This window comes from Hippocampus bargibanti, linkage group LG03, assembly GCF_051943395.1.
Source record: "Hippocampus bargibanti isolate YZ-2025 linkage group LG03, ASM5194339v1, whole genome shotgun sequence".
Lineage (NCBI taxonomy): Eukaryota > Metazoa > Chordata > Actinopteri > Syngnathiformes > Syngnathidae > Hippocampus > Hippocampus bargibanti.
In genome coordinates this window covers 10,351,794-10,379,464 of record NC_142736.1, presented here as the reverse complement: position 1 = coordinate 10,379,464, position 27,671 = coordinate 10,351,794, and the positions used below count along the sequence as shown (strand labels likewise).

The 27,671-nt window shown below is 41.8% G+C and overlaps 1 protein-coding gene across 3 annotated transcripts in view; it reads right to left on the bottom strand.

Annotated features, from left to right (window-relative positions):
- The window catches only part of tp53bp1 (tumor protein p53 binding protein, 1), a 32,070-nt gene extending 8,150 nt beyond the window's left edge, over positions 1-23,920 (bottom strand). The window contains exons 1-24 of one of the 3 annotated variants that reach the window (XM_088991884.1): positions 23,581-23,917; positions 22,432-22,716; positions 20,440-20,529; positions 18,955-20,239; positions 15,374-15,458; positions 15,193-15,283; positions 15,061-15,113; positions 14,858-14,986; positions 14,007-14,055; positions 13,773-13,924; positions 13,345-13,471; positions 13,165-13,259; positions 11,535-11,725; positions 9,484-10,447; positions 7,666-7,782; positions 7,387-7,572; positions 7,243-7,300; positions 6,986-7,081; positions 4,518-4,758; positions 3,339-3,398; positions 3,115-3,267; positions 1,103-1,326; positions 697-846; positions 129-520 (exon numbers count right to left, since the gene is read on the bottom strand). In XM_088991884.1, the coding sequence (XP_088848010.1) occupies positions 129-520; positions 697-846; positions 1,103-1,326; positions 3,115-3,267; positions 3,339-3,398; positions 4,518-4,758; positions 6,986-7,081; positions 7,243-7,300; positions 7,387-7,572; positions 7,666-7,782; positions 9,484-10,447; positions 11,535-11,725; positions 13,165-13,259; positions 13,345-13,471; positions 13,773-13,924; positions 14,007-14,055; positions 14,858-14,986; positions 15,061-15,113; positions 15,193-15,283; positions 15,374-15,458; positions 18,955-19,134 (3,793 nt within the window). In that variant the 5' untranslated portion in view covers positions 19,135-20,239; positions 20,440-20,529; positions 22,432-22,716; positions 23,581-23,917. Of the gene's footprint in view, positions 1-128; positions 521-696; positions 847-1,102; positions 1,327-3,114; positions 3,268-3,338; positions 3,399-4,517; positions 4,759-6,985; positions 7,082-7,242; positions 7,301-7,386; positions 7,573-7,665; positions 7,783-9,483; positions 10,448-11,534; positions 11,726-13,164; positions 13,260-13,344; positions 13,472-13,772; positions 13,925-14,006; positions 14,056-14,857; positions 14,987-15,060; positions 15,114-15,192; positions 15,284-15,358; positions 15,459-18,954; positions 20,240-20,439; positions 20,530-22,431; positions 22,717-23,580 lie in introns of all 3 variants that reach the window. The other 2 variants (XM_088991882.1, XM_088991883.1) reach the window with 2 other exon arrangements.
- Positions 23,921-27,671: the final 3,751 nt, after the last annotated feature.

Below are 27,671 nucleotides of genomic sequence, written 5' to 3'. Positions count from 1 at the left end.
TCAAATCACAAGCTGGCTTTTAGCGATAAAAAAAAGCACCGATTGCAATCAGGGCCACGTCAAGCTGAAGAGGTGTCGTCGAGTGGAGGATAGGCAAATGCAAGTTTTGATCTTGTTACTTTACCTACCTACACTGAAGAACTCATTTTCCAGCAAAGCAGTGACCTCAGTCTCCAGTGGAATGGGATCACACAGCAGGATATCTTTTCCCGCCACTTCACACTCATAGCCATCATCAAATCGCAGGCGGAATCGCCCCTCCCCGGGATCTTTGACAATGCGCCCAGAGTAGAAGTAGCCGTTGGATGACCACTTGGCCACCACTCGCAGTCCCACAAAGCTACTTCCGGCTGAGCTTGCCTCCTCTGGGGACGACCGGAGGGAGTTGGAAAGGCAAGGGACTTCATCGTCTGTGGGAGTGACCGGGACGCCTGGTGGGAGTACGTAAGGTTCGTCCTCTGAGGAGGACTGGGGCTGACCGGGAGCGCCGAATGGCGGCAGTGAACTCGCACCTCCTCCCCTGTAAGATGCAGAAGAGTTGCTCAAACCAAACTACATGCTGAAAAATGGCAATGGACAGCTAACACCAACAGTTTGTGAGAAGAAAAGTCGTGCAAGATAACAGCGGGTCATGCAGATGCCCTCGTTTTACTCAAGTTGTGCTAACATGCATGGTGAGCCTCTGGGAGGACTCACCTGGACGAGGGTCGGCCACGTTTAGTCCGACCTCTGGGAGTGTGTGAAACTAAAGCCTCTGAGTCAGGGGGACCTCTGTCCTTGGTGATCACTGACCCTGCCCTTTGACCCTTATTGCCCTTCTGTTTCTGCCCACTTCCCTTTTTGGGACTGCAGACACACAGAACGGACAAATGGAGACAGTCAAGTTGCAACAGGTACCGCTCTGAGGTTACTCAAATAGTGAGTCACCACAGATTGATACCTAGGATCAATTTTGCAATTGACACAGGCATGATCAGTGAATCACTGAGAGATTAAGGTGTTAGTCAAAGAAGGTGAAGGAGTCACACAGGAAAAGAAAAGGGAGTCTTTTCACCGACACCAGAAAGTGAAGGAGAAAATCCAACAAGTGAACGCGCAGTACCTGACGGATTTGGCACTCGGGCTGGGCGGCACGATGAACTCTGGCCTAGACAGACCCGTGGTAGTGCTGCTTGCTCCCCCTGAACTTTGCTGAAGGCTGGAAGCCTTAGATGACAAGGAGCTGATGTCACCAAGGTCACCAGAGGTTAGTGAACTGCTTATTGTGCGGCATGGAGAAATGTCATTCTCCAAAACCCGACAGTCCACCACTGCGTCCTCGTTTTCCTAACAAGATAATGATTTGGGTTTTATATAGGATGTTCTTACATTGCAATTGGCTCTATGTGTGAAGGTGAGCATGCAGGCATCTCTATTGGGAGGATATAAACATTGCAAAAAGAGGGAGCACCGTGGACTACCGAGTATCATGGGTACTATCTCGGAGGAAACAACAGGCTTCCAAAAACACATAAACATGGTGGCCCAAAATCCCAGTGACAACCAGCATAGCTAAAGCGTCAGACAAAAGAATCCCAAAAAGGAGGAGTCTGATGCACTGTCATGAAAATACAAATTGAAAAAGTGGCTGACACAGAATCAACATTCCATCTTGAGAGGAACTGAGAGTCGAGTCACTTGTCCACGTCTAGAGTACCGTCTTTTCCGGTGTATAAGGCACACCCAAAAGCCTGCATTTTCTTTATAAGATGACCCTGCGCCTTATACGCATGTGCGTCTTATATGTGAAGTAATATTAAGCCACAACAGGTCTCGCAATTACTGTCTGCAGCCACCGACTCAATTTCCCCCTGTAGAAGTAGTGCGCGGTCCGTGCTGGCATATATAAAATGTACCCCCAGCCTTTACTGTAGCACCTTATAATGTGGTTTTCGTTATACTTGGAAAACTTTTCTTTCTATATTCTATTTAGACAAATTTTTCATTCATTGGGGGTGCACCTTATACACCGGAAAATATGGTAACTACAGTGATACCTTGGCTTACCAACTTAATTGGTTCCCAGACAGAGTGTGTAAGGTGAAGTGTGTATCCCAAAAATTAATTTCCCATAGGAAATCATTAAAATGAGAATAATCTGTTCCCAGGTCCCCATAAAACATAATTTTCTACTTTCGAATTTTCCTTAACACTACACAAAATATACCTTATTTTATGTATAATAAATGTGCTATGGTGTTTATAATTAAAGAAATAACCTGTACTGCATAATAAAGTGGTTTTATTTACCTTTGTGATGGTCGTTGATGGCTTGATGGACTGGAGTGGCTGGTTTCATCAGCATTAAACGCATTAAACGATGAGGAACGTAGCCTTCTTCTTTCACCATCTTGAGGAATGATCCCTTGGAGGTGCTTTCTCTGCGATCATTTTGTCTAGTTCCTCATCAATAGTGTTCTGTTTAGCTGGGTTGATAACTTTTTGCATCAAGTGTACAGATGGCTTGTGTGGGTTATTTGTGGAGCTTGATTGATGGGATATTTTAACCTTCCAGTCTACACTCTGCTTTTGAACTCAAAGTTGAAACGAGTCAAAATTTCTGTTTTCACTGTTTTCTATCCATTTTCAGCCCATTATTTTTCACTTGTTTTTTTTTGTTTCAAGCTCTGTCGTCTCCCTTTCGTGTGTGTCTGTGTGTGTGTTTTCTCACTCTCTGTCTGTCGTCTGCCTGTCTCTTGAATGTTTACCATCCCCCACTGCTGCGTTCTTGACCAATCACATGGCTTTAACCAATGACTAAGGGCGGGGAATAGAGGACCAAAACAGTCGGCCACCATTATCTTGTGAGGAGAACGGGCTCATTCGGGAATGACACATCACTCATTGTGACAGCTCCGTGTGTATCCCGAAAAATAGTTCGTACAACAAGGTAAAATTTTCATAAATGTAATGTTCAGAAACTGAAAAGCTCGTAAGCCAAGCGGTTCGTAAACCGAGGTATCACTGTACTTACTTTTAGTACCTATTGAATGACCCCAGCGTGCAAAGTCCAAATAAGGCAAAACATTTGTTAGTGGGTGAGGAAAAAAAACAACCCAAAAGCAAATCACTTACCTCAGTGACTTTACGATCCACCTCTTTGCCATCCTCATAATAAACATCTGTTATAATTCGGGTGATGGTGGTCCGTACTTCCTGGATGGTGCGCACGTGTCTGCGGTGGGTGGGTTCAGAATTTCTTTGAAAAGATGACGTTTCTGGTTCGCCCTGTTAAAGATCAAAATTAGCGATGAAATAAGCAAAAAAGATATAAAAATAACATCCACAAACTTACGCACCTTGCCAGCTGGCGAGCAGGGCACAGGTGTACCGGAGCTGACTTTCTGAGCACCTGCCTGCTGACAAATATGTATTACACGTTTGTTGAAAATACCACACTCAATAACAATATCATAAGTTATTTTAGATATATCAGTTGTATTATACAAGACTTCAGTTTTCATAAAAATAGGCATCTACCTATCTATCTATCCACCCAGTGGCAGAATTCTAGAGGTCTGATGGAGAATAAGAAGTTATCATATTTAAAAGTCCCATGCTTAGCTGGCCAACCAAACAATAGACCCACAGTCAAGGCGCAGATGACCACAGTAAATGTGAGTGAAACAGACACAGCCCAGTTAAACTGTCATCTCCATCTATGAGATCTGGCCTTGGACAGAATTTAGGACTTGAAACTCCCTCACAGGAAAAGCTCATCAGCCAGGTTACAAATTTATCAGTTAATGGAAAAGACAACCAATTAAAATATCTATGTTTTGTTGCTTACAGCTGTTGGTGCTCAGAACGTCCAGAGGTGTGGTATTATAATCAAGAAAGCTGTGTTTTATTAATGTATCATTTAAATTTGCATATACTCTCAATAAATAGCTTGGCAGAGGGTTGCAGAATTCAGACGTCTGTCATGAATGGCTGCGTCTCCTGCCGGCAGTAAATACAATCTTTCTGGGTTCGAGTCTTTGTCCACAGCGTCCGATCGAACATCTCTGACAATGTCATATTCATATTTAACTCAATGTAGAAAATTGATACTTTCACACATTTAGGTTTCTGGACATCACAGGTGTCAAAGTCAAGGCCCGTGGGCCAAATCCGACCTGCCACATAATTTTTTTCGGCCCGCGAAAGCAAATCAAACTTGTTAAATTCCATGATGATTGCTAAAATCTGAGCCAAAACTTCATATTTTTGGATGTCAACCACAATAAAAGTCATTATTCTTGACTTCAGATTTGAAAACGAGTTATTCATTAATTTGCTGTGTGCTCTATATGTAATATTTGAAGGGATTGAAACATTCTAATGTGTTCCCCAAATTCATAACGGCCCTCGAGAGGAAACCATAACTACAATGTGGCCCGCGGCAAAAAATGACTTTGACACTCCTGCTGTACATGATCGGCGCATTATGACCCAAATCGGGGCTTTTTAAAAAAGTCAACGTGTGACTGAAGCACCTTGTCAGATGGTTGAGCTACAATGGTGTCTTTGAAGGAGTGCTGGGATGTATCTTTGTTTGGAGAAGACAATTCTGGCCCAAGCTTCTCTTTGGGTTGCTCGGCTTCTGTTTCTTTTGCGGCCTGCTGAGGCGCTGCCAACGCTTGCAGCTGTACAGACTCAAACTGGCTGTTAGGCAGACTGTTACATCCTAGCGATGAAGTTTGGGAACTTGTTTGTGGTGAGGTGAACAGCTCTCCCCTGCAGAAGTAAAGTGTCAAGAACCTCAGAAACTTAAAGGACAATCGACATCACTTTTTTGTTTCCTAACTGACATCAGAAAAACATTTTATAGCATCTAAAATACCCAAAACACGTAGTATATTTTTATTCAAATGCAAAATACCAATAAAAATGACCTAAAGTGTCCAAAATATGCAACAAATTTAGCTGCGAATTGGGCATTTTCGCCCCCAGTTCGTGACGTCACGCCAAGACGTCTTGCATTGCTGGAGAATCAAAACAATGGCTTCAGATTCGGAGAATATGCTTTCTTGTTACACATCCAGTTATGACTATGATTCAAATAGTTCTGAAGAGGAAAACATACATTTTTGCAATCAAATAAATATTTTATTCCGTGCCATTTACAGGCAACATTGGGGGGAAATGGATCACCAAAAAAGAGGCAGAAAATAGCGACCGAGCTCCTGTGAGGAATTAATCAGCCTGTTTCCACAGGCTTATAAATTCCTTATATGGAGCTTGGTCGCCCTCTTCTGGCTCTTTTTGGTGCAACATGACATTTTCAGACCAAACAAGCGCAGCAAAATGCATTGACGTGATGGAAGGTCAATGTGTCCTTTTGTTCGGTCAGGCGTGTTCCTTCAGTGACATCACGTACGGACTTGTCACCAACTGGCAGAGAACTTTACAGCAGACCTTTTTCAAATCAAAATCAATGGCTAAGTCCCATCGTCATTGTTGACGAACACACGCATGCAAGGCAGGCACAGTAACACACAAAGTTCAAGGTTTATGAAAACCTAATGCAAAGGTGATGTATCAGTGCAGTGCTTGTCTTGCAATAAATTTAATTTGCAAAGTGACTGTTTTGTGTTATGGTGTTATTTTAGTAGAAACGCATTGTTTCAAATATTTTAAGTATAACAAATGCAAAAAAAAGTGAAAGTGTTGCTTGTGAAAGTCGTCATTTCACAAGCTATTTCAGACTTTTTGGGGAAATTAGTATTTTCAAGAAATTTAGCAATGTTCAACTGCCGTTTTTAAAAAAAATGATAAAAGGTTGTAATGCCTCAAGGAAAGAAAAGGCTAAAAGCTTTCTTTGGTCGCTACCATGCATATACAGTGATACCTTGGCTTACAAACTTAACTGGTTCCCAGACAAAGTGTGTAAGGCGAAATGTGTGTATCCCGAAAATTAATTTCCCGTAGGAAACCATTAAAATGAGAATAATCCGTTCCCAGGTCCCCATAAAACATACTTTTCTATTTTCTAATTTTCTAAGCCTTAAAACTACACAAAAATATACCTTATTTTATGTATAATAAATGTGCTATGGTATTATAATTAAAGAAATAACCTATACGGCATAATAAAGTCATTTTATTTACCTTTGTGATGGTCGTCGATGGCTGGATGGAATGGAGTGGCCGGTTTCATCAGCATTAAACACTTGATGAGGAACGTAGCCTTCTTTCACCATCTTGAGGAATGATCCCTTGTAGGTGCTTTCTCTGAGATCATTTTACCTAGTTCCTCATCAATTGTGTTCTGTTTAGCTGGGTTGATAGCGACAGTAGTGTAGAGATGGCTTGTGCGGGTTATTTGTGGAGCCTGATTGATGGGATATTTTAACCTTGCAGTCTACACTGTGCCTTTGAACTATCAAAGTTGAAACGAGTCAAAATGTCACTGTTTTCTATCCATTTTGTCACTCTGTCGTCTGCCTGTCTCTTTAATGTTTAAACCACCTCCTCTCACTGCTGCATTCTTGACCAATCACGTGGCTTTAACCGAAGACTGGGGGCGGGGAATAGAGTATGCATGTTGTGCTTAAAATAACCTCCTGCTCAACGGTCGGATGTAGGTCTCTTGTCAGACCATACACATACACACACAAGGTGACCCAATTATGACAACTAAAATATATTACAACAAGGGAATGCAACAAGTCCAGGTCAAATTTAAAAATAAAAAAACATTTTGTTCTGGCATTGAGTAAAAATGCACAAGGTTATCAGGAAAATCAAATGTGTTTTCAATATTTCATTGGCCAGCTTTTAGTAACTTTTCCAAACTCCAACATTTATGCAAAATGAGGGCAAATGTACTAAGAAGTGCAACACTTAAATTTGCAATCAGTGTATTTGTGCAAACTTCAAAACAAGTTTGAAAGAAATGTAATTTGTGTGCTGTTGTCAATCAGTACCTTTCACAATGGCATACATAAAAATAGAAGCTCACCTAACTGGTGTGTTCGGTTCCCCAGGCAGAGTGTCATCTTCATCCTCCGCTTCCTGCTGCCTGTGCACTTGTCTGACACGACTGAATACTGATGGACTGTTAGGACACAAAAGATGATTTGTCATATTTGTTTCTTCAAAAAGATGACTAATCTATTTACTATTTCTCAAATGGATTTTTTAATTTTATTCCCAATGGATGAGATGGTATTTTATGTGAAATCAGATAAAGAATGTATAATGGTCGGAACCTGCTACCTGGTTTCAGCCTTTGTGGCAGGGGTAACCTTGGCAACAGATTCATCCTCTTCTGGCTCTGCAAAGGAAGAGATGTTACTTAGAAAGTATTGTATGAATGCAGCATCTACATGCATATTCTCAGCCGGTAAAAATGGCTCTTACTCTGCAGACTGAAGCGCTCCGAGCTTCCTTCTTCAACCGGGGTCACTAACTTCATTCTCAAACTCAGCCTACCGTCCCCTTTCTCTGCCAACTCGTCTCCACATTCTTCCAGAACATCATCTTTAGGTGCCATCACCGCATCAGCACTAACATCCCCGGCGACGTCCGCCTTGTCATTGAATGTCTCTACATAAATGCAAAACAAAGCAGTCTAGTTTAAACATTTTTCCTTACTTGATATTGAAGATTGCCTTGTTTGTGTCTTTTACTGGAACACACCAATGGGAGTGCTGTGTCTGAGCATTGCCTTCAACTGGTTGATTAAAGGAGGAGTTGCTCCAACAACCGGACCAATCAACTCACCATCTTTAGGCAGTGTGAAATGGAAAGACATTTCTGCATAAAAGCATAGGAAGAAGATTTTTTGTATTTGTATATAAATCGCAGCAGTCCAAAAGCACTTATCAAGCAAAAAAGAAAGTAGAACTCTACCCGTTTCCAAATCACGTTGATGGCAGTGAACAAGTTGTTTTGATTCAAAACATTTGCGTCGATGAGGTTTCTTCAGCCGTCATCTGTACTTTTTTGAAGGTGTCGGACGTTTCGCCTCCTATCCAAGAGGCTTGGTCAGCGAACGAAGCCTGACGTAGTAGTACAGATGACGGCTGAAGAAACCTTCTCATCGATGGACCATTCCTGTACGACTGAGAGCTTACACAGATGTAAAACATTTGCTTCTAACTTAGAAAAGGTTTCATTCATTGGGTTTCAAATGGCTTATCTCCCCTTGAAACTGATGTCGCGATGTGGCTCAAGGTAACATTCTGGTCGGTTAGCGCGACATTTGGTTCTGTAAATGGAAAATAATTTTGGCCAATAATGCCCCTTTAAAGGACAACCGACGCCTCCGGACAAGTTATGTCCATAATTTGTAAAATCACTTCAAATGACTTCTACTGAGCGTATTTTACAAAGATTCCACCACATATAGGTATATTTTACGTTTTAAGACTCATGCTGAATAATCAGGAAGTCTTGTTTTTCAGTTGGTGACGATTGCTGACGTGACGTCACGTCAGGCAGGCCCCTGACCGAGAAAGTGACACACAATCTGTGTTGATGGCGAAATTAGAAGGAAAACACATAAATCACGCGATGGTGAATCGTTGTGTGTTGCACCAAGACTACTATTTGATACTAGTTGACACAAATTCCCAGCAGACAAATCAGCCCATTTCTAACGGAGCTTGGGTGCCATCTTGTCCATTTTCTGGGACGCTACATTGCTGTCATTGCCGGCTCAAATTGCTCCTTTAAGCCGGCTCCTTTAATCGATTGCAAATTTATGATTTGCTCTTCAGAACTATTTGAATCATATTCATAACTGGATGAGTCACAAGAAAGCATCTTCTCCTAATCGGAAGACAGTGTTTTGATTCTAGAGCAAGGCAAGACGTCCTGGCGTGATGCCACGAACAAGGGGGAGGGACCTTCTGAAACTTGCCATCTCCGAGGTCATTTTGTAGTAGTTTTGGGACACTTTAACTCATTTTTATTGGTGTTTTACATTTGACGAAAAATATCAGCCTGCGTGTTTTGGGTATTTTACATGCTATGAAACATTTTTCTGATGTCAGTCAGCAAACAAAAAAATGGTGTCGGTAGTCATTTAAAAGTATTTGTAAGCCACAAAGAAACAAAAAAAGAAGAAAAATGTTGGAAAAAAGCAGGAGCCATGGAAACTAATTCAACCCATCTCATCACACAGCAACAAACTCCAACTAGCAAGCTAGTTTGGCTAGTTTTGTAATTTACAGCCTCACAGGATTCAACCTTTGGTTATAACGGAATGTTGGATTCTTCTAAAGTTAAGCCATTTAAAAAGAAAGAATAAACTCCAACCACAACTTGTTCACTGTCATTAGCACGATAGGGATGAGGATTTTGGGTGCCAGTCAAAGCTGTAAAAGTAACACCATCGTATAAGTAGCAGGACCTGCCAAACTATGAACAAAAATGTGGATACAGAATTCTGTGTATCTTGACAAGGTTTAGCTGCTAATGACTAAAACAAACTTCCAGATGTGACCAACGTACCTCCTGAGCTATCACTAAAGCTCTTGTTTCTGTGCCCCTCTGGTTCTTGCATCATGGGCTCGTGTCCATTCGTGGAGGTTGACACTTTGCCTGTGCCTGAACCATAACATTTTAAAAGCTGTGACGGTGATTTGGGAAGAGGTTGTGATTCTCGACTGCTCTCATTGACAATCCTCACGTCCCCATCTGCACCATCCTTGTCACCAGAAGACACCAAGTCGCTTTGAGAGAGGACTAAAGCAATGCTTGAAGAAGCAACCACTCCCAATGTGCTCTCCTCCTCCATGGCCACTTCTTCCTCGTCTGGGACGACTTCTTCAATAGCTTCAGGTTCATTACTCTTAACGTTGCTCCTTACACTATCAATGGATCCACAGCTCTCTTCAATTTGTAATACATTCAAGTCACTCTTTGCCACATCCAGAACAGACATTTGAGAGTTCACTGACTGTGATTCTAGATTGCAGGGCGTCACTTCTAACGGGGTCTCAAGAACGCAGGTGTTGACATTCACATCTGAAGATTCTATCTTGAATTGCGAACAAGACACATCAATGGAAAAGCTTGACTCTTTCATACCGGGGTGACATCCTTTCACAATCGCATTGGAAGAATTCAAGAAAGGTGTCGGCTGAGCACAAGGCTTGGAACTGGAGTCACTTTCAGATTCGGGGCGGGCGCCGTTGCACTCGGTCGTCTGATCATGGCATGAAAAGACGGAGTCAGGAGTATCTGCTCCAGGCTGCTCGTCCAGTTCTTCTATTTGTGTAGCCTGGGTGTCATCCATGATCTCTTCTGAATACTTCTGGACAGAGTCGTTGTCACCGTCCATGTTCACAGACAGCTGTAAAGGGTCCATGAAAGCAGGACATGATTCCTTGTCAGGAAACTCAAGAGACAAGGTGTCGGTTTTGTTATTAGATGGTTGTGGGTTCTCCTGAGTCTGGCTTGAGACAAATACATCCTGAGAAAACAAAAAACATCACGTATGAGCAGATATTCAAGGGCGCAGGTGTCAAAGTCGAGGCCTGGGGGCCAAATCTGACCCGCCACATCATTTTATTTGGCCCACGAAAGCAAATCAAACGTGTGAAATTTCATGCTTGCTAAAGTCCAAACCAACATTTTAAAATATTCATATCTGAACCACATTATTTTTTACTTGAAATTTGTAAACTAGTTATTCATTAATTTGTGTGTTCTGTATGTAATATGTGGAGATGAAACATTCTAATGTTTTTCCCAAATTTATAACGGCCCTCGAGAGGAAACCGTAACTAGAACGTGGCCCGCGGCAAAAAACGAGTTTGACACTCTGCTCAAGGGCATAAAAACTCACAATTACAAAAATTGGAACACTGCCTCTCTTGTTGAGTATTTTCTCAACAATTTCCTAATTCCCAACTATTTTCAGTTTGGCTAGTTTTGCGTCTTATACGCGAGTACACCTGTTGGCAAGCGGTTCAGGGTGTCCGCCACCGACTGCCCGAAGACAGCTAATAGGAAACAGCACCCCACAACAAAAATCCATGTTAGTAAATATATGATAGTAAATCCGAGTTCTGGTGGATACCACAAGCTAAACTAGCAATCCATCACATGCTCGTTTGCACTTTCTTTTTTGACAGTTTTCTAACACTCTTGACGCACGACTGCCATTTTGTATCATACAAAGAATGCAATAACTAATGAAGCTTCTACTCTGCTAAAATGCCACGCAGATTTCTCTTTAATATATACACATATAGTTAATATATACACATATAATGGGAACCTTAATGAGAAAAGAAGTGGAAGTTCTGGATACGACTGGAGTTCATTAGGTTCAATCAACACAAATAGGGAACGGGGTTCTGGGTGCCAGTCCTTGTTCTTCATTTCAGTTTTATGAAAAGGACCCTCCCACTTCCCCAACATGGGACTGAGACTTTAGGAGCATTTTTTTTGACTGGTGCAACTTAAGTCCAAAAAAGTATAGTTCATAACATAATTGCCTGTTGCAGCCCAAAAGCGAACAGCGAGTCATACGGAATACAAAATGTGATACATACGTGCGAGAATTCAGGCTGGGAGGGTAAAGAGAGAGGCTGCTCAAGCACAAAACCAGGAGAACTCTGGGATATCGGCGTTGAGGTGGGCGGTTGTGGTTTTGAGGAAGCTTCAGTTTCCATTGGCACTTCTTCACTTGGAGAAGCTGACTCTTCTGCAGGTTGCCAGGTATCCATGGGCTCGTCATCTTCCCCTGAAAAAGAAAACCTTGCTCCTCTTAATACAGGGTTCCAACCGGTTTCTTCCAGTTAATTTTAAGCCTATATATCAGTGGCTGCTAACAGTAATTGTGAGACCTGTTGTGGCTCAAAATTACTTTTTTACAAATTATAAAATTAAATTACAGTTGGAATTGTGTGAATTCTTGTCGGGTCTGGCAGGTGCCATAAGTGAGGCAAACGAGACAGCCAAACAGTGGAACATCTTTGGATTGTCGTTGCATCTGACAGGGGGCACAGGCAAACTAAAAGGACAACCGACACCATTTTTTTTGTTTCCTGACATCAGAAAAACGTTTTATAGCATCTAAAATACCCAAAACACGCAGGCTGATATTTTTAGCCAAATGCAAAACACTAATAAAAATGAGTTAAAGTGTCCCAAAACTACTTCAAAATGACCTCGGAGATGCCAAGTTTCAGAAGGTCCTGCCCCCTTGTTCGTGACATCACGGCAGGACGTCCTGCTTGCTCTAGAATCAAAACAATGGCTTCAGATTCGGAGAAGATGCTTTCTTGTTACTCATCCAGTTATGAATGATTCAAATAGTTCTGAAGAGGAAAGCATAAATGTTTGCTATCGATTAAAGAAGTCCTCCCGTATCAATTCGAGCCGGCAGGACTTCAATGTAGCGTCCCAGAAAATGCACAAGATGGCGTCCAAGCACCGTTGGAAATAGGCTGATTTATCTGCAGGGAATTTGTGCCAACTAGTATCAAATAGCAGCAGCTTGGTGCAACACACAACGATTAACCATCGCGTTATTTATGTGTTTTCCTTCTAATTTCGCCATCACCACGAAGTTTTCAGACCAAACACCCAAGTCCCCAAAATACATTGTGTGTCACGGTCAGGGGCGTTCCTGACGTGATGTCACGTCAGGCATCGCTATCAACTCGAAAACAAGACTTCCTGAATATTCAGCGCGGGTCTTAAAACGTAAAATATGCCGTGGAATATTCGTAAAATACGCTCAGTAGAAGTCATTTGAAGTAATTTTACAAGTTATGGACACAACTTGTCCGGAGGCGTCGGTTGTCCTTTCAAGAAAAGCGGGCGAACTGAGTTGCAATCACACCGAACTAAAGTGGTTACAAAAATGGATGGATGACACTGCACTCCAACGGTACTTGTGTGAACAGTGTAAGTTCATTGAAATACAAATATGGTGACCTGAACAGCTTTTATTTCAGTTGACGCATTATGAAATTTAGGCGCAGCCCCATAGCTCTAACATAAAGCATAAAGTTTAAGACCTCTGACATACATCATAAAATTCAAGACCCAAGTGTCAAAATTCAACACCTTTTGAGGTATTATTTCCAAATATTTAAATGCCTATAAGACTTTTTAAGAACTCATAAATTAATGCAGGCTTTGTATAATTCTAATTCAAACAAAATGTTCCATTACCATGTTGGCTCTCTGGTCCTGTTGGTGAGTTCGGGACAACCATAGATGTGTGGGGAAAGTTGTCTGGGGTTGGGGCAACATAATCAACAGAGCCCCTAGAGGATAAAATGAAAATGTTAGGTCATTTCTTTCTGTGATGGTTGCTTGTGCTCCACAAGTGTGCATAATTATGTAACTGACTGAGATAAGCTCTGCTGTGCCAGTGCTTCCTGTCCCGAAAGATGCAAGAGCCGTAGGGTGTGGGCTGGTGTTGAATTGGGGGAACATTGTTGCTCCGGCTCAGACACTGAACTGTCGACCGCAACACCTGGGTGCAGCACAACATTAAGAAATACACCGTACCAGGTTTTCGTTTACTATAGTAGCTAAGGAATAATATGCTCAAGAGTATCTACAGTAAAGTCTCGTTATATCGATATCGGATATATCGATAGTCCCGGTTATATCGATACTATTTCTATGCACGCACGGAGAAAATTACATGCAAACAGGGTCGGATATATCGATAGTCACAGTTATATCGATATTTTTTCAGACTCCCTTGAATATCGATATAACGAGACTTTACTGTATTTAATTCCCCATGTGGGCCACATGAAAATCCATACCTGTCTTGTTCGCATTAAACATGTCCTGCTGAGATGACATTATTGGATGATCCTGCTGTTCCGGTTCACCAGAGTCCTTGAGGCACTGTGAGTGCAGTAACACCTGAACATTCAGTGTTTGACCTGATTGGCTACTGGAGCTCACCTCAGATCTTGAGGAGATACAAAAACATGTTATTGGCAAATCCATTTCAGATGGATAGGGAGTCAAAAACAAAATTAGGTCGTACATACCTGACTACTTTGCATATCATGTCCTGTGAGGTCACGGTGTTGATGTGCTCTGAAAGAAAAGGGGCTACTCAACGAGGGCAAAACTATCAAAGTCTCGCAAGCTTTAATTTAACTTCGACATGTTGTAGCGATGGTCACAAGTGATGTGTGTGTGTGTGTGTGTGTGTGTGTGTGTGTGTGTATATATATAATATATATATATATATATATATATATATATATATATATATATATATATATATATATATATATATATATATATATATATATATATATATATATATATCTACAGTAAAGTATATATATATATATACTTAGAACCACCCATACTTACAACCACGACCGCCAGACCTGCTATATATACTTTTTTTTTTTACAAAAATGAAATGATTTGCGGGTGCTATAACTACAAAGGCAATGTGATTGCATGATGGTACTTCCGCCAACAGAGAAAGAGGCCTGTGCCTTAAGCAGAAGGATTTCCCTAATTTTCAGATCACAGCAATGCATGATGCACACTGCCAATGATGGTTAAGCAATACAATAATTAAAACATAAATCCAGCCACTCGTTCATGCCAAGACTGTTTGTATGTCAAAGATAGTCCATAGATAAACTTGCTGCATTTTTTGGGGTAAATTAACATCAAAGGGGGCATTCGTGACTCAAAGTTGCACTTTATTAATAATGTCGATTATAAAAAACAATTAAGAGCGGCCTCAATGACTGTTATTGCAATTAGCAACAGTGCTCATGTCTGATCCCTTACAGATCATTTCATCTTGTCGTAGGTTTACTTTGGGGGAAAAAAATATTTGTCCTATATTTTTTTATCAATAAAATGTTAATACCTAATTTGGAGTGTGTCTCACTGACTGGTCCAGGTTTGTCAGCTTCATCCCCCTTCTGGCTGTTAACATCATCAACAACCAAATCCTGACTCTGAGAAAGTGCAAGGAAACCAAACTGCAGTTCTCCATCTGAAAGACAAAAATTTTCTTGTGAAATAATTTTTATTCCTAGGCTTTTGTACTAATGTGAAAAAGGCTCATACCTTCAGCCTGATCGCAGGGTGTGGTGGAATCAGAATCCATTGGCAAGTTACTCCTGAAACATTAAGATGGAAATTATATATTTGGCACAGGGAGCAACAGTAATCTGCTAAAACAATGGCCAATGGGGGTACTTTAGTTTTTTTGGATGATTAAAGTTGAGAACTTGACTTTCTAGATACTCCTCTTGACATCCTGAACTGTGGTTGCGCAGAGGAAGAATGCCTAGAGAGAAACAAATGCAAAAAGTTTTGCTGTTAGACTGTTAAATACAAGTTGGGTGCATGCTTCCATTGTTACATTTTTTTAACTGACCAGGACCAGCCTGGTTATGAGGGCAGCTCTCTGATTGGCTATCTGTCTGAGACCCTCTACTTCCAAGTGGTGACGATATCAGCTCCTGCAAAGATAAGTAATTTCTTCTTTTTTCAAAGACAAAAATGCATGATGTAATATATTATTTATTTTGATGTGTTTTTTGTATTTATTTATACACTGTACTACCAAGGTTAATGGTGAGTATAGGTTTGTTTTGTTTGAATGCTGCTGTGCCGATGACCATTTTGTGTTTGAGAGCCTTTATGAAGTTCATAGATTTGCTTGTTCTGTAGCCACAAGGGGACACAAGTCAGTGGCTTATTGTGCAGGTCCCAAGCCCGGATAAATACAGAGGGTTGTGTCAGGAAGGGCATGCAACGTAAAAGCTTGGCCAAAACAAACATGCGAGCCAAAACAAAACAGGCCAATACAAACATGCGAACCAAACCTCTGAAGATGGAGGACACGGATTCCCTGTGGCGACCCATTGAAGGGAAAAGCCGAAAGGAAAAGAAGACTACCAAGGTTATGTAATAATTTTTAATGTTTAATTTTGTGTAAAAATAATACAATGACTGAGAATTAGATGTTAAAATTAAAAATACACAATTAAACATGACGAAAGCTTTCGGGGGTAGCCAAACAAAAAAACAGGCCGTGGGACAGAAATATGAACACAGATCAGAAATAGATGGAAAGCAAAATTCCGAAGAGTCTAATGATAAACAACTGACCTCTGTAATAATATAATCAGCACTGAAAAGATGAGGTGAAAGATTACATTTTGTTCTCTTTCCCTCCTCGCAGAGCCCTTAAATGGAACGCATGGCCAGGATTATACTCTGTAACTCAACTCTAGTGCACTTTCAAATACTGTAAAGTGCTGTACATGGAAACGTTCAGAAACACAACAATAAAACATTAACTCAGAATCAGACTGTAGAAAGCACCAGCCAATAAAACTAAGATCAAGTCTGAGTCATCCCATGTGCCATGTACCAAAGAGTAGAAGTGAGCTTTGCAATGGGTTTTAAAGGACAACCGACGTCACTTCTTTGTTTTTTAACTGACACCAGAAAAATGTTTTATAGCATCTAAAATACCCAAAACATGCAGTATGATATGTTTAGTCAAATGCAAAACACCAATAAAAATGACTTAAAGTGTCCAAAATCTGCAAAAAATTGAGCTGCGAATTGGGCATTTTCAGAAAGTCCCGCCCCCCTTTCGTGACGTCACGCCAAGACGTCTTGCATTGCTTGTGAATCAAAACAATGGCTTCAGATTTGGAGAATATGCTTTCTTGTTATACATCCAGTTATGAATATGATTCAAATAGTCCTGATGAGCAAAGCATACATGTTTGCAATCGATTAAAGAATTTATTTGGGCCATTTTGAGGCAAACGGGCGGGGGGTAATGTCTCATCCAAGAGGCAGAAAAATGGCGACCAGCTCCGGTGAGGAATGAATCAGCTCGTTTCCACAGGCTGATACTATCTTTCCATGGAGTTTGCCTCCCTCTGCTGGCGGCTTTTGGGTGTAAGACATGGTTTAAAAAAAACAGTCCAGCAAAATACATTGACGTGATGGAAAGACGCTACAATGCGTCTTTTTTACGGTGAGGAGGCGTCACGTACGGACTCGTCACCAACTCAAAAACAAGACTTCCTGAATGTTCAGCGTGAGTCTTAAAACGTAAAATATAGCTATATGCGATGGAATCTTATTAAAATACGCCCAGTAGAAGTCATTTGAAGCCATTTTACAAATTATGGACACAACTTGTCCGGAGACGTCGGTTGTCCTTTAAAGATGGGCATCAGGTGGGCTTGCTGGATGTTCAGTTGGCTGTCATTATCGAGAGGGACCAACAACCGAAAAGGCTCAACGCCCTCTGGGCCTGTTTAGTTCTAAGTACTTCTAATAACGTCTGGTCCCTCGATCTGAGGCACCGGGCAGGTGTGTAGGGGTGGAAGAGCTCGGAAAGGTAAGGTGGCATAAGATCATTTAAAGATTTGAAAACAAATAATAGGATCTTAAAAAAAACTAAAATGTATAGGGAGCCGGTGAAGGGATGCCAGAGTAGGAGTTACAGGCTCCCTCGTACGAGTACCAGTCCAGAGGCGAGCAGCAGCATTCTGGACCAGCTGGAGACGCTTTAAGGAGGATTGGCTGACACCAAAGTAATGCGCATTACAGTAATCGAGCCAATGTGACAAAGGCATGATTTACTGTCTCAAGGTGACCATGAGAAAGGAGAGGTTTTACTTTAGCCAGCTGCCCGAGATGAAATAAGATGGATTTAACAATAGCGCCGATTTGCAGGTCAGGTTTAAAATCACTGTGCAGTTTAAGACCCAAGTTTGAGACTATTGACTTAAGATAAGGAGCCAGCGGGCCCAACTCTACAGGGTGGGATGTACATGTACCACTAGGACCAAACTGTATCACTTTTACCTTCTTTTCGTTAAAGTTCAAAATATTTTGTGCCATCCAGGTTTTTTGATTTCCAGGTTAAAAGTGACCATAATGAGAAAGTGTATTTTTTGCTCAATGGGACATAGATCTGACAGCCATCTGCATAGCAGTGGAAGGAAATACGTTTCCTACAGATGAAACCCAATGGGTGCAGGTATAGTGAGAACAGCAGGGGCCCAAGAATTGAGCCCTGTGGAACACCACGTGATAGAGGGGTGGTGCGTGCCTCAGTGTAGCTAAGGATAACACAAACCACTCAAGAGCTCACCAAGTGCTGCAAACGACTCAGCAGAATTCTATGATCCACTGTATCAAATGCTTCAGTCAAATCATTCTCTAGTGCAGTGGTTCTTAAACTGGGTTCGATCGAACCCTTAGGATTCGGTGAGTTGGTCTCAGGGGTTTGGTGGATCCTCCGCCGTAGAGGTCCACCCCTAAGTCGCGTCTGCAGTTAGTAGGCACAGTCATTGAAAGAAGGGTTCGGTGAATGAGCATTTGAAACTGGTGGAGTTTGGTGCCTCCAACAAGATTAAGAACCACTGCTCTAGTGTCATTTGCCGGGAGGATGTCATTGGAAATGTGATGTTAACACCATTCACTGAAATGTCTATGACCAACTTGAGCGAAAATAGCACTTACACAACAGTGCACAAAACTGTTGGATTCAAAATGTACTTTTCGATACATTGCTCTTTGAATAGATGCAACACGATTCAGGTTTACAACAAAACAACGTTGATCTTTTTTAACTGAATTTTGAGTGCTGTAAAATTGCACTGCATCCCATTGAGCACTGTCAATCAAAGATTACCTTTTCAATCACGATTTTCTGGAGAAACGCGGCATGTTTACTCTTGTAGACGTCTAAGATTGGGGGGTTTACAATATGTGATGGGTTAGAATCCTGTCTATTAAAACCAAACCAACACGAAGCTCGAAGACGCCTTGCGGCCCAAAAATAAGTCAAGCGTGATTTACAGTATTCGTTTGGCATCACTGTAAATAAAAGAGGACAGCCTCCGTATCGCTGTCTGTTTAACGGCTATGACGAAAAAGGCGTAATGTGTCGACATGTTTCTTTTTGGCGACGCCGCTTACCAGGACGGGGCTGCAAGCGTTGGGCTGCAGGTTGGATAGGCGCCGGGCCAGGACCGTTCGGTAGCTGGTCTCGGGATCGTCCTCCAAGGCGACGCTGTCCGGCTGGGAGTCCTCGACGATGAGACACGGATTCTCCGCCTGCGGCAGGCTGGAGTCCAATTCATCTCCGTCGGGATCCATGTGGTCGGGCCGTGATCAGCAACAGACTGAATGACTGACGGCACACAAAGAAACATGAACGAGTGGTCGCTCGTTTCTTTGCTTTTGGAACAGTCGTCGCACTTCAGACGAACGAGCTAACCATCGGGATGATCGGCATAAGTATCCAATGTGTGTTTATGTTCACGTCTATTGTTGAGTTCGGACGATACGTAAACACAAATACACACCCCTGCTGACCGGTTCCTGTTCAGCGGCGCTGCAAAATGAGCTGGCAGAAAGCTGATTGGTTTGATCGAGACAGTGACGTCACCTGAACATAATCGAGACGTCACAAGGAATCTATGCGTAGGACCCTATTGAAGCAGCATTTGGAAAATGACTTCCAAAATATAGCATACAATACAATACATTCTGATTTATATAACGCTTTCACAACAGCTGAAGCTGTAACAAATCGCTTACCAAAACAGCTAACATAAAGTAAAATAATAAAGAACACAACATAAAACACCTAACCTAACCACCTTTCTCATGTTTTGTTATTTAAAGCAGTTTGAGATATATAACATTAGCTGTTACTTGCATTGTAAGTGTAATTCCTCATGTTGGTGCTGTTGGACAGTCTGGGGCTGGATGAATCAGAATGACACGAAAATATGAAAAGATATTTAGAACAAAACAGTAAATTTGTGCTTAAAACAAGCTGTCAGAAATAAGCTAAATTTACTGATTAAACCATGAAGTGAGATTTTCTTGCTGATAAAATAAATGAAGCCAACTGCATTTCCTCTCACATGCTCTTTATTAACATAAAATGTCAACATTATTTCAACATGTCTTTTAACCCCAGCTGTGTTTGCTCTACATTTGTTCTGATTATGACACCTCATAACTGTCCCCACATCAGTAAATGTATGTAAACACAATGATTGTTTGGTCTTAAGGCAATTACAGCATCACTGCCCACATTTCTAAACTGCATTAAACACAAACAGTCACTTGAGTGACCCCAGGAGTATGGGGGAGGGGATCCCAATGATGATCATGTGGTTCTCTTGGTCAACAAGAATGGGCCAGAGGTGAGGGAGCGTTTGCTGACATGTTCAGTGGGGTCTTCTGCAGGCTAAAAGAAAAATATGAGTGAGGAAGTTGTGATGAGATTAACATAAGTAGCACAATACTAACCACACTTAATAGAATAACAATGTGTTCATTATTATTAAAAAAATAACAAGGTGGTCAGTTATTAACCATCTCTCCCACCACACCCAATAATATATTTTCACTTGTCTCGACAATGAAATTGAAAGACAGTGTACTTACCTTCCAGATATGCAGTAGGGCCTGACTTGCATTTCCCAGCTTCATCAAAGGCACAACAGCTGATCATCTTAAAAGTTAAAAGTGGATAGACTGCAAAAATAGCCATAATTTCAGAAAACAGGGCAAACAGCCCAGAACAAATTAACAAGCTCATCATCATTTAACCTATAAATTGTAGAAAGATACCGGTCGGACCAAATTGAACAGATTCATCATCATTCGGAATATATTTTGTAATGAGTGGTTAAATGGGTGCTCTAATATTTCTGTCTGTCCCAAAACACAAATGCCAACTGCGGTATTTTGTAGCATATGCATGGCAAGGCTGCTCTTAATTCTGAGGCCCAACAGCCATTCAATATCACTTCTATTATCTTTTGACAACTCCATTTCCTTGGAAACACGTACAACCCGAGACACCTCGGTCCATGCTAATTCGCTTACACCTACTGCCCGGAAGCACAAAGCAAAAATCGTTTGATTGCTTCTTTGCAGCATGACAATCACATGAAATCAAGACAAAAAAAAGAGTGGATGGATGAAATTTTACAATGCATACAGGATGGATTGGATTGGATTGGATTGGATATGCCTTTATTAGTCTCACAGTGGAGAAATTTACATTTCACAGCAGCAAAGTGATCAAAGGAATGATGGCTCTACCTGATCTTTTAATTAATCCAGACGTCAACTTAATTTACTATAATATGTAGTATTCAGTGTCAGAATCTGCAAGGTGGCGGACCCCCAAAATGCAGGCAGAAGATAGGAGCAGGGTGTATTTGAAAAATTGTATTACATAAAGTCAGCAGGAACAAAATTTCAAACAACAAAGTCATCAGAACAGAAAGGTCCAAAGTAGCAAACAAAACCATGAGTAAAACATGACGAGATGGAACAAACCTGACAGGGTGAAACAAACAATGACCCGACCCTGAATGGTCGTGCCGGGAATCATTTTAACTGCCACTGATTATAACGGCCATCACCTGTGTAGCTGCAGGCAGGGCCCAACAGTACCACCTGTTGGTTGCAAACCGAAACATGACATTCAGTGAGTCTACATCAGGGGTCGGGAACCTATAGCTCGCGAGCCATATAGCTCTTTTGATGATTGCATATGGCTCGCCGATAAATATTACATATTATAATACATATTGTCGTTTTTTTCGCCGTTCATTTCCCGTTGGGGCTGCAGTTGGCGGAAAGTGCAATTTTGATTGGATGACACTGACCGAGAATGGCCGAAAGCGCCATGTTGATTGGATGATAGTGGCCGTCATGTTGAAACAGGTAAATGGCCCTTTAAATGAGCCCAACTTGTGCACTTCAGCGTGAATGCAACGGAGCATGAGAGGAGAGAAAATGTTCTGATTCTAATTTGCAATGAAACAATACCATCGATGAAACAGTCGAATGTCAGTGACATTTTAACAAGCCCGATGTTAACGTTAGCATCAACATACTTCTGCAAGAAGTAGATTGCAGATAGCAAGTGTGGAAGCTTATATAAGCCGTGTGCAGGCTAGCTAGCAGTAACTTCGCCTCTGGACCGGCAAATTGAATTTCATTCTGATAGTTTTCCTGGATTTTTACCAAACACGAGGAACGGAAAACCATCCATGTTAACGGTGAGTACTATCACAAAGTTATTTTAAATAATACATTCTGATATTTTGTTGAAAAGTGGCCGCGCGTGCGCGTGTACGCGCACACGCGAGCGTTTGTATGTGCGCGCGCGTGCGTGGCTCTCGCTGAAAAACATTTCTAAATATTTTACTTTTATGGCTCTCTTAGTCAAAAAGGTTCATTTCTAAATATTTTACTTTTATGGCTCTCTTAGTCAAAAAGGTTCCCGACCCCTGGTCTACATTTTTCCAAGCCTGTCAATAGACATTTCAATGAAATGCATAGTGTTTGTAGACCACCATCCATTTCCTTTTGAGATGTATTTATTTATTTAGTGGCCCGGTAGTCAAGTGGTTAGCACACCGGCTTCACAATGCAGAGGTCGCCGGTTCGCGTCCCAGTCTGGCCTCCCTGTGTGGAGTTTGCATGTTCTCCCCGGGCCCACGTGGGTTTTCTCTGGGTCCTCCGGTTTCCTCCCATATTCCAAAAACATGCATGGCAGGCAGATTGAAGACTCCAGATTGTCCCAAGGTTTGAGTGTGAGAGTGACTGTTGTTTGTCGTTGTGTGCCCTGCGATTGGCTGGCAACCAATTCAGGGTGTTCCCCGCCTCGTGCCCGAAGACAGCTGTGATTGGCTCCAGCAGCCCCTGTGAGGAATAAGCGGTACGGAAAATGGATGGATGGATGGATAGATACTTATTTAGTGTTGCAACGTGCAACACACTCCAACTATCTCAGTTGACCTCTAGTAAGAAGACTACATATTGAGTCATCCATGGCACACATCCAGTATTGAGACAGGGAACATTTATTCACACTCATTATCATGGGAGCTAAGACCACCCTGCGTGCACTGAAGTTATTAAAAAAACAGGTATTGAATTCAAATATGGCTCTTTCATAGAAAATTATTTGTTTTAAATTGTGCCACGTGGATGGAAGGAAGTACTGCAACTCGCTGACAAGTAGTCCACAGTCTCCTTGATGAATGTAAAATTAAAGTACGTATCCAAAAGCTATTTGATGTGGAGGAACATTTCGAGGGGAGAATAACGGGTCTAGGTCAGCCATTGATTAGGAGGTGTGTCCAAAGCCTTTTGTCTGCACTGTCGTGTTCTGACAGTGCTGAACACTTTGCCATACGGGCAGATCAGGGTCACAGGTAAACCTACATGACTTCATCTATGGCAAATACAATGACTGGTAGCCATTTCAAGAGCGTTAACCCAATTGTATCCATTGTGTCCAGACTATATCAAGGAGTGCGACAGACGACAAAGCCTTACAAGACGCCAGTGGCAAGTTTCAAATGACATCGTCATATTTAGTGCTCGGGCAGTGACAAATACGTTTGAAGATGAATGCTCAGCCATATTACCTCTAAAAAATATGTCACGTTCGCCGCTTCCACTGGAACACCGCACGCTCATACTCATGACATGTTAGTCTACGCACATCCCTTGTTTTCCACACGCAATTCGAGCCACAAATAAGGATCAATGCAACGTTACCTTCGATCAGACAATATGACTGGTGTGTTTCAGTGTTCCGTTGAACGCAGAGAAAACACGTCCTCCATCGCTCAGTTGCTCCCTGCCATTGACAGCAGTCAGGGTATGAAGTGCACGCGCGTAGCCCAAGTAAATATGTACAGTATATATACTATAGTTGGGTATATAGGGTGTGCGGGTGAACCCTGTGTTTCATTTTCTGGCCTATCTTAAGAAAAAAAAAAAGACTTTTTTTGACTAAATTTTAGTTGAAGCAACATGGAGCCTTAGTTATGTTTCACAGTAAACACAATTACTGTAATTATTTTCCAGACATAATGCGAATATTTTACATGTACGTATGATGATGAAATACCACAGTCAATTTTGATGACGTCATCTAGCACTTTCAACTCTTACCAGCAGAGGCCAGCAGATTATGTTGAGTGGTTTGCGGTGGATTTTTCCGACTCATTCCCTGAATTTATCGTGCAGCCACTGCGCACACGCCAAATTAAAGGGAGTATCGCATACGTAATAATGGTGCACGTCGTACATTATACAAGTAAGCACTTACACTAAATTTCCTGTCTAGGATGAGGGAAAAATCAGACTTATCAAAATAATTCAAAGGACCCGGAAATGATATTTTGTACATCTGTGACTGACTGTCAAGCGGTTGTGGGTTTAACTCTGCTCATGCCCTTCCGTTTGGAGTTTGCATGTTCCCCCTGTGTGTCCCCAAAAACATGCTTGTCTGAAGACAGGGGGGTTATGAGGTCAGTAGTTAAAGAGTGCTAAACTAAGATTAGTTCTTGTATTGCAATAGTATTCTCATAATATGAGAATATGAGACTCATATGTATGAAAAATAGGCAACCACAAAAAAAGTTTGTCACTAAACTATTGATATTAAGAGTATATGTCGATCCTAAACTTTCCTTTTTGACAACAATGTATTCTAACCTGGGTGCGGCCCAGTGGACCAGTTGTTAGTCTGTTCACCTCACTTTTGAGCTCCGGCGTGACTGGAGTTTGCATGCTCCTCGTGGGCCCACGTGGGTTTTCTATGAGTACACTGTTTTCCTACCTCAGTAAAAAAAAACACTTGATTGAACACTCTAAAATTGCCCCCAGGTGTGAGTGTGTGCACGCATGGTTGTTCGTCTCTGTGTGCTCTTAGATTGGCTGGCAACCGGTACAAGGTATCCCCCGCCTACCAAAGACAACTGGCATAGGCTCCAGCACCCACCGCGAACCCTGTGAGGATTGCGTTCTTAGCGAAGCGAAGAGCTTGTTTTGGTGGCATCATTGTGTTAGAGAATCTGTAAGGCCCTGATGTCGACGACCACATGAAGGAAGTAGTAGCTCATGAAGCCACGCTGCTTCAGTAGCAGGAAGTCAAAGCAGACACAGTCCCAGATGATGTCCACCTCGTCACTGGGCAGCTCGCACCGCTGACCCAAATCTGCATGAACCAAAGGAGGAAGTCCAAGATGGTGCCCAAGTAGGCAGCCATCAGCAACTGCTCTCATGAACCTTTTTTGTTGTTTTTGTGTTTTCTTTTGTCACTTTGAGTTGTGCATCGTGTGGAACGAATACCGACTGTTTATCAGCATTTTTGGCCACAACATTCATCAAGGAGGAGACTGCAAGGCGGTTGTGCCTTTTCAGCAGGCCGAATATGCCAGCACCATTTTTGATTGGGAGGAATGTCGGTTCCATTTGACTGTCATCGCTGGACAGCTCTGGGGCGATTGTCCTTTTTTTTTGCGCCTATAACGCGCATCATTTTCACAGTCACGCTTTGTTCAGCGGAAAGATCTGTGCTGTTGGACAGTCTGCGGCTGAATGGATGCATGGCTTGAGGAGCCTGCGATAAGAAGAAAGGAGCGTCACAGCATAGCGCCGAGGTGTATGTACAACAATCACGGCTTGGAATTGAAGCGGATTTACCTGGGACAGGAGATGTGAGACAATCTCTTTTCATCAATGGATGCAACAGCTTCGTGTTTGCTTTCAATATTTAGCTTGTAGACCTGCACACCATAATATCCCTGATCCACTAGTAAAGAGGACGCTTTGATCCTCTATCAACTAGAACTGCTTCATGTCACAAAGAGGTGCAGAAAGTGTTTAAGATTGAATGACTGTGTCTTGTGTTATGTCACATTACAGTGAGACCTCAACTTACGAACTTAATTGGTTTCCAGACAGAGTGTGTAAGGCGAAAAGTGTGTATCCCAAAAAACAATTTCCCATAGGAAACCATTAAAATGGGAATAATCTGTTCCCGGGTTTCCATAAAATATACTTTCCAACTAAATAAGCCTTAAAACTACACACAACATACCTAATTCTATGTATAATAAATGTGCTATTGTATCGTAATGAAAGAAATACACTGCATTGTATCATAAAGTCACTTTATTTAAATTTGTGATGGTCATTGATGGCTTGATGGAATGGCTTTGGAGGTCGAAGGTCAAAGGGAATTGCTGTTTGGAAAGAGAGGCACATCACATGAGGACTGTAATTAAAGAAATAAACTGCTGTAAAATAAAGTTTTATTTACCTTTTTGATGGTCATTGATGGCTTATGGAAGGAAAGTCACCTTCCATAAGGACTGTTGGTAACTGGCTTCTCTTCTTTTTTCTTTGGAGACTCCTCATCATTTTTGCTGATTAAAAACCTCTTACTTAATTGACACCTGGTGCTTTCTGACTTCTAAGGTCTTACGAAGCTGAGGCATCACATTATCGTTCATCATGTTGATGATTGTCATAGCCACAGTCTTTTCTGGATGGAACTGTTCGGTAAAAGCCTGCACATCATTCCACTTTGCCAACATTGCCTATTGGATTGGATTGGATTGGATTGGATTTGCCTTTATTAGTCTCACAGTGGAGAAATTTACGTTTCACAGCAGCAAAGTGATGAAAGGAATGAAAGTAGAAAAAAGAAATACATAAGCTGCTGGAAATGATATGAGCTCACTTGATGCTGCAGCCATCTCCTCGTCGCCCTCAGATGTTCTCGAACCATCCGTTACTGGCTTTAAAATCCTCAATAAGCGCCGAACTTCCAGGTTGGCGCATGACGATATCGGCGTGAATTAGCTGTGCTTTTGGTAGCAATGGTTGACTTAGCATAGCCGTGCTCGGCCACTAAATCACACAAACGCACACCTCGTTCGTGTTTTTCAATTATCTCCTTTTTCTCAGCGACAGTGATGTAATTTTTTTACATGAGCCTCTGGTGTTTTTTTTTTCGGCCCCATCATAGTAAAATTATCAGCAAAAAACTCCAAGTAGGCGATCGACGTGTGGATTCAATGAGAGGGGGTGTGGAAAGTAGCGCCGGCTGGAGCGCTGTTCAGTCGTGTGCTTCCGTCGAAGATCACTCCGCCAGATCCAAAGGTCGTGTGCTTGATGGACCAGCCATGGTGGGTGTGTATTATGAAAATAGTGTTTATTATAAGGTTTAATTTTCATAAATTTGATGTTCGTAAGATGAAAAGTTCGTAAGATAAGGTGTTCGTAAGTTGAGGTCTCACTGTATTTGTCGTTTAGGTTTTTTTGTTGACTTCAAGATTGCACTGCAAGAATGGATGCCTTTACAGCAGGTCCTGTATTTTGTTTTTCTACTTCTTCCTTTTCTTTCCTCTTGATTTCATCACTTTGCTGCTGCGAAATGTACATTTCTCCACTGCGAGACTAATACAGGCTAACCCAATCCAATCACTCAGAGACACTCGGACACTCTGAGACGAAACGTGACAGAAGCAAACAGTGACCCAACACTCAATGGTAGTTCTGGGATTCCTTTTAATCTGACACTAATTACATTGACCAACGGGTGTGCAACTGCAGGTAGAGCTCTTCAGTTCCACCTGTTGGCCACAAACAGAACCATGATGATAATAGTACATGTGATTCATCCTTTGTCACTTATGTTTTCTTTTTATTTTCACTATTACGAGTGTTGAATATGATAGGAACAATTTTGGAATACAAACATGCAAAACGAACTCATTCACATGACCCACAAAGCCTAAAATAACTTCTGCCTACGCTGACTTAAGGCTCAGTTCTCCTTCGTCTTTTTGCAT